The sequence below is a fragment of the Epargyreus clarus genome, unplaced genomic scaffold (assembly GCF_041222505.1).
Source record: "Epargyreus clarus isolate Ecla_fem2 unplaced genomic scaffold, WU_Ecla_fem_2.2 ptg000035l, whole genome shotgun sequence".
Lineage (NCBI taxonomy): Eukaryota > Metazoa > Arthropoda > Insecta > Lepidoptera > Hesperiidae > Epargyreus > Epargyreus clarus.
Window position 1 is genome coordinate 12,501 of NW_027332240.1, and position 7,500 is coordinate 20,000.

The window sequence follows — 7,500 nt, forward strand, 5'->3', positions numbered from 1 at the left end:
CCTAACCTAACCTAACCTAACCTAACCTAACCTAACCTAACCTAACCTAACCTAACCTAACCTAACCTAACCTAACCTAACCTAACCTAACCTAACCTAACCTAACCTAACCTAACCTAACCTAACCTAACCTAACCTAACCTAACCTAACCTAACCTAACCTAACCTAACCTAACCTAACCTAACCTAACCTAACCTAACCTAACCTAACCTAACCTAACCTAACCTAACCTAACCTAACCTAACCTAACCTAACCTAACCTAACCTAACCTAACCTAACCTAACCTAACCTAACCTAACCTAACCTAACCTAACCTAACCTAACCTAACCTAACCTAACCTAACCTAACCTAACCTAACCTAACCTAACCTAACCTAACCTAACCTAACCTAACCTAACCTAACCTAACCTAACCTAACCTAACCTAACCTAACCTAACCTAACCTAACCTAACCTAACCTAACCTAACCTAACCTAACCTAACCTAACCTAACCTAACCTAACCTAACCTAACCTAACCCAGTAAGCACCTCGCAACCATACAATCAACACACGCTCCACGAATAAAAATCAAATTACATAGTAAAAGTGCATCTACCATCATCAACTTAATACCAGTGATAAATAAGTGTGTGACTCGCCAGGATTCGTGTGCGCAAAAGTGTAGGACATCGGAGACCAGAGCAGTGGACCTTCAACTTTGAACAGCATATACAAGGTAACAAGCGACCACCGGCTTAATACAACATCACCCCGCGTTAACTCCAAGAAAGACCTTCCAAACGACACCAAGATCTCCAAGGAACTCCAACAAACCTCGGAGATACGACCGTCACAAGGTACGAAAAAGCACGTGGTGACACTAAACCACGCGGTCGTACCATAACCTAGACGCACACGTGTTCGAGTTTGGAAGGCACGCGGCAGACAACGCTCGCGCTCCGAACCTGCCCCCAAGACTGCGCCCACGCGAACCTCGGACTTCAGCATCACAGCCACCACAGTCACCAGGTAACCCGAAGGATCTCCGGAACAGAAAGACCTACACCCCACGTGTTTGGGCTCTCCAGAACCGGCACGAAGAGGACACTCCAGCTTTCCGGTAAAATCCAAACACCCCATCCTCCCCACCCCCTCCCCAGGTTCACCCCCCACCCCCACCCCCTCAAATAAATAACCCCCCCAAACGTCACCCCACGAAACTACCTCCCCCCCCTCCCCCCAGCCCAAATTACCTAACCCCCCCGGGCCATATCTCCCTATCCAGACGAGCTAGGGTACCCGAGTTTGGAGTCAAACAACTCGGGAGGAGATTTCCCATCATCTGGCCCCAACAGAACCCTCACCCCCCCCCACCCCCCACCCCCCAAAAAAAATTATACCCCCCCAATCGTCCCCCCACGAAACTTCCCCTCCCCCTTCCCCCCCGGAAATCTTACCTCACCCCCCCGGGCCCTAACTTCAGTCCCAGGCGAGATAGGATACCCGAGTTTGGGCTCAAACGACTCGGGAGGAGATTCCCCACCATCTGGCCCCTACGGAATCTCCGATTTCCTATCGCACACCTTAAAATCACCGAGCAGAGCAACGAGGCTTACTCCGGCACCATCACCATCGCCGTAAATATAAGGACCGTAGAATAAGTAGTATAGCTTAAGTTATTTATTTAATTACACCGTAAAATACACAATGTCGGCCACGTCACAAGTCTCAAAAACATCTGCGGAGGCCGCTCCCCACTTGTCGGCACCGGTCGCGAAGCCAACAACATCGTCTTCGAGACCGGTGCTAAAGACGCAGAGATCGCTGCGTGAAAAGGTGCTGGCACGCACGAAAACGACAACAGCGCGATCTTCGGTGAGCGAGGAATCAGTCGAGAGGTGCCTGCCTAGGGATAAACCTCTCACCCCAACAGACTCGGTCCTCCAGAAAATTGAGACGTGGGAATTGGCTGAGATCCCACCCCGCCCGATTGAATCAGACGAGGAGTTCTCGGACGCATCGGTCCTGTCCGACCAAGGGCGTCCGAGCATAATAAGAACGTCGCACAGGCGGAGTGGGGTCCAAATGGACATGGCAACAAAGCTGGCGAACGAACAGCTCCAGAGGGCAAAGGAAGCGCTGGAGGCGGCAGGCAACATGAAAAGGGAGTGCAAGACCACCACACTGGAATGCCTGCAAACACTCTACGAAACAGTGCTGGCTCTCTCGGACTCCAGGTCGCGCCACAAGTATAACCTGGAGAAAGAAAGATCTAGGCATGCCCAGGAACTGGTCAGGATAGAGAGGGCCCACAACAAGCACATGGCCGACACAATCAAAAGCCTGACCGAGGATCTGCGAAACACGAAAAAGCAGATCGACGCGAACCTGGAAGAGACGAGAGCCGTAAGGAGTTGGTTGGGCTATGAGACCCAGGAGCCCCACAAACAAATAAAGGGCCTGGTAAAGTCTGTTGGTGTAGTCGAGCAGACGATGAAAGACGTCCTTAGCAAGTCCGCGGAGAAAGGCAAGGGGGAGGGTTCTAAACACCTAGAACCCCTAATAAAAGATCACGCCAAATTAATAACGGGCGTGAACTCAATCTCCGCCCAAATGGACAGACTGAGGAAGGACGTCGAGAGGGTCAGAGTCTGCTCAGACGATATAGCAATCACCAACAACAAAATACTGGAGACCCAGGCCACCAACCCCACAAAAGACCTCGCCCCCACGGAAATAGCCAGTATAAGTAAAAAACTTGACGACTTGACCGAGACATTACAAAAAACGTACACACCCCACTCGCCACGAACCCAGCCACAAGACATACAGGAGCACCTGCAGCCCATCACCGAACGCCTGGAAGCAGTGTCCTCTGAATTAAGGACAATGCGCGAGCTCAAGGAGAAAACACCCCCGCCTGCCATCAGTATAGGTACCGAAATGGCACTCCAAGAGCTCGCAAAGGCGAACACAGTAAAGCCGACATACGCCCAGGCGGTCTCCAAACCCGCACCACCTAAGCCCAGCCCGAACCACACCCTGATCGTGTCATCGACAGACCCCCAGAAGACCGGAGAAAATGTCATTGAGACGATCAGAGTGGCCTTGGACCTAAAAAGGACAGGGGCAAAGGTGGATCGGGTAAGAAAGGCCAAAAATCAAAAAGTGATCCTAAGCTGCAGGACAAAGGAGGACATGTCTCTGATACAAAGCAGAGTGGCCGCGGACAAACAGCTTAAAGTGGAAGTGGCCAGGACCAACAACCCACTGGCCAAAATAAAAGACGTGCTGTCCTATCACACCGACGCAGAGATAGTGGAACACATCTTAGCTCAGAATAAACACCTACTGAGCGACGTCGGTGAGAAGGACAAAGCTATCCGCGTCCGCTACAGGAAAAAAGCGAGGAACCCACACGAGTGTCACCCTATCCTCGAGCTCTCTCCGGTATTACACAAAAAACTCACGGAGGCAGGCACCATCTACATAGGCCTCCAGAGAAGACCCATAGTGGATCAATCCCCACTAGTGCAGTGCACCAAATGCCTGGGCTACGGTCATACAAAGGCCGTATGCAAGGAGAAGGACCAGGCATGTAGCTACTGTGGGGAGACCCACACGTGGGAAAAATGCCCGAGCAGGCTGAAACAAAAACCACCAGCCTGCGTAAACTGCCGCCGGGCAACCGGAAAGAGCAACGAGACGCACCAGGCATTCAGCGATGAATGTCCTGAGAGACGAAAGTGGGACGCCATAGCGCGATCTCGAATATCCTACTGCTAAGGGCACCCAAGGACACCCGGTGTCACCCCCGAACTGGACCGACAAGACAAGCCTGCGGATAATTCAAGCAAATCTGCAGCGCTCAAAGCTGGCAACAACGGAACTGGTAAAAGCTGCAAGAGAGCAGGGTATGCACATTGCCCTAGTCCAAGAACCATACGTGGGCAAAGCAGGTGTCATAGGACAATACCCCGGGACGAAGATCATCCAGTGCTCTCAAAACAGACAAAAGCCAGTGAAGGCGGCTATACTCGTATTCGGTGAACAGCTGGAAATCACCCACGATCCCCAGCTGGTCACCGAAACGGAGGCGGCAGCCCTCATAACCGCGGGTCAGCTGAAAATCGGTATCGTGTCGGTCTATTTCGAGGGAGACAAAGACATAGAACCCTACCTAGCACGCACCCGATCCGCGTGTCAGGCGCTCCAAACAAAAAATCTAGTAGTGGCTGGGGACGTAAACGCCTGGAGCCACTGGTGGGGAAGCAGCTACGAAAATCCGAGAGGGACAGCCTATAGCACGTTCCTGAACGACATGGAACTGGAGGTTTTAAACACCGGGAGAACACCAACCTTTGAGACGTACAGGGGCGACAGACTATTCGCAAGTATAGTGGACGTAACGGCCTGTAGTCAGTCGCTCCTAGGGAGAGTGGAGGACTGGAGAGTGAACGGAAATATAACAACATCGGACCACAACGCCATCACCTTCGTGGTACGCCTGGACGCGGCACTAACAACAAAACGAGCCGCGACCACGCGAGTATATAACACCAAAAAGGCAAACTGGCCCGAATTCCGAACACGATTCAGGACTCTACTAGAAGATAAAAACATCACTACAGACGCCATCAGGGAAGGAAGAACCCCGGAGGACCTCGAGGCCATGGTCGCGGCATACACATCAGCCATACAGGAAGCGTGCGATACAACCATCCCGAGAACAGGGCTTTGGAAAGGGAACACTAGACTACCTTGGTGGTCGAAGACCCTAGAAGAAGCACTGAAAGACACCCATCGGAAGAAACGGCGAATAAGGAACGCTGCGCCCCACCGAAGGGAGACGGTAATAAAGGAATACTTACAGGCAAAGGAAGCATACACCCAACAAGCACAGGATGCGCAAACTAAGAGCTGGAAGGAATTTTGCACCACCCAGGAGAGAGAGAGCATGTGGGACGGCATTTACAGAGTCATCAGGAGAACAGCGAGGAAGCATGAAGATCTACTGCTTCAAGACGCCACCGGTCGAACATTGACCCCAGACAAATCGGCGAAACTCCTCGCCGATACGTTCTACCCTGAGGACTCTGCTACAACCGACGACCAATACCACATGCTACTCCGAAGGTCAACGGAGGACCAACTAGAAACATCGAGGCAGCTGTCAGCGGACGACCCCAAATTCACACCAGCGGAATTGGACCTGGTGCTGAAAGCGATGAACCCAAAAAAGGCCCCTGGGAGCGACGGGTTGACCGCTGACATCTGCACGGAAGCTATCCAAAGCGGAAGGGAAGTGTTTATGGCAATAGCGAATAAGTGTCTAGAGCTGGCGCACTTCCCCAAGCAATGGAAAACAGCCCACGTTGTAATCCTCCGAAAGCCAGGAAAGGACGACTACACAAAACCAAAGTCGTATCGACCTATCGGCCTACTGCCAGTCATGGGGAAAATCATCGAAAAACTCATGGTAGGCCGAATCCAATGGCACATACTTCCAACTCTTAATAAAACGCAATATGGTTTCACGCCGCAGCGCGGAACCGAGGACGCCCTCTATGACCTCATGGAATTCGTACGATCTGAAGTCAACAATAAAAAGATCGTACTAATGGTCTCACTGGACATCGAGGGTGCCTTCGACAACGCCTGGTGGCCTGCACTCAAGCACCAATTAAAAAAGAGGAAATGCCCAGGAAACATCTACGCAATGGTGAGCTCATACCTCAAGGACCGCACGGTCAAGATCAACTATGCCGGAGCGGCGTACGAAAAGGAAACCACGAAGGGGTGCGTCCAAGGATCCATCGGTGGACCGACCTTCTGGAATATCATCCTAGACCCGCTACTAGACCATCTAACCGGCAAGGAGGTACACTGCCAAGCGTTTGCGGACGATATCGTACTGGTGTTCTCGAGCGCCAAAATCGAGACCCTGGAGAACTCAGCAAACAACGCGCTGACAGATGTGGTCAAATGGGGGACACGGAACAAGCTCAGTTTCGCAGCGCACAAGACCAATGCGCTGCTCATCACAAAGAAACTGAAGTATGAACCCCCAAAGCTATATATGTCGGGCACCCGACTACATCTGGTCAAGGAGATGAAGCTCCTAGGTCTCATAATAGACAACAAGCTCACCTTCAAATCACACGTGGCCGCAACATGCAAAAAAGCGGCAGACATATACAAACAGCTAGCGTGTGCCGCGAAAGTGACTTGGGGCCTAAACACCGAAATAGTACGAACCATCTATGTAGCGGTAATAGAACCAATAGTGACGTACGCTTCGAGCGTATGGTTCCAGGCGACAGACCTCCAGATGAACAAAAGCCAACTGGAGGCACTGCAGAGGGGCTTTGCCCAAAAAACCTGCAAGGCGTATAGAACCGTGTCACTTACCGCTGCACTCGTCCTATCTGGGCTGCTCCCACTAGACCTCCGGATCCACGAATCAGCAAGCCTTTACAGGGCCAAGAAGAACATCTCCCTAGACTACATACCACCAGGAAGAAAACTGGAACGCATGGTGAGGCACGAAGACCTACCTCACCCCTCCACACTGACCACCATCAACTACCAAGTGCTGGAAAGCGTAGACCCCCAAACAATGGCCACCCACCGTGTTGTCGGACCTCAGATCTACACAGATGGTAGTAAGATCGAGGGAATGACAGGCGCCGCCCTAACATGGTGGGAGGACGGGAAAGAAACCAGTTTTTCGACCTATAGTCTAGACTCCTCCTGTACAGTGTTCCAGGCCGAACTGTATGCCCTACACAAGGCTGTGGAACAAGCGGTTTCAAGCGGCAGGACAAACATCAACATCCTGAGCGATTCGAGATCTTCGCTCGAGCTCCTTGCAAACCCTAAACCAACTCACCCCCTGACGAAAGCAATAAAAGACAACATCAGGGGGCTCAGGAGGGAAAAAAAGAATGTTCAGCTATTCTGGATCCGAGCTCACGTTGGTACCGCTGGAAACGAACGGGCAGATGAACTCGCAAAGACCGCCGCCAAGAACATGACAGAAACACCAGACTACGCAGAGACTCCGTTGTCTTACGTCAAAAGGAAAATCAGAGAGGAGACGATCCTGAAATGGCAGGATCGTTACACCACCTCGAGCACTGGGTCAGTCACCAAGACCTTCTTCCCGGACGTGGGTAAAGCCTACACAATCATAAGGAAGACAAAACTGACACAGGTGCAGGTGCAAGCCCTGACGGGACACGGAGGCATGGGGGAATATTTGTATCGGTTTAAGTTGAAAGACAGTCCCGGATGCGAATGCGACCCCAACACAAGCGAAACAGTCTGGCACGTGATCTTGGAGTGCCCCAGGTTTCTGGCGATTCGGACGGAGACAGAGTCAATAATTGGTGCCAAATTGGAAAAACCAATCCTTAGCGATATCATGGGCAAAGAAAAAGAAAGGAAATGCTTCCTTGAATACCTGGACTCCATCTTCCGGGTAGTAGCCAAAAGGAATTCTACATTGTCGCAA

General features: G+C 51.7%; 2 protein-coding genes across 2 annotated transcripts in view; both read left to right on the top strand.

Moving 5' to 3' along the window:
- Window positions 1-1,467: 1,467 nt before the first annotated feature.
- Window positions 1,468-3,790, top strand: LOC140756563 (uncharacterized). Its single transcript, XM_073092086.1, has one exon. It carries the CDS (start codon window positions 1,692-1,694, stop codon window positions 3,768-3,770), a length of 2,079 nt encoding a protein of 692 aa, XP_072948187.1. The 5' UTR covers window positions 1,468-1,691; the 3' UTR covers window positions 3,771-3,790.
- LOC140756561 (uncharacterized) overlaps window positions 3,790-7,500 on the top strand; it is a 6,070-nt gene continuing 2,359 nt past the window's right edge. The window contains exon 1 of the mRNA XM_073092085.1: window positions 3,790-7,500. This exon is cut by the window's right edge and continues 2,359 nt beyond it. Coding sequence (XP_072948186.1) covers window positions 3,901-7,500 — 3,600 coding nt within the window. The 5' untranslated portion in view covers window positions 3,790-3,900.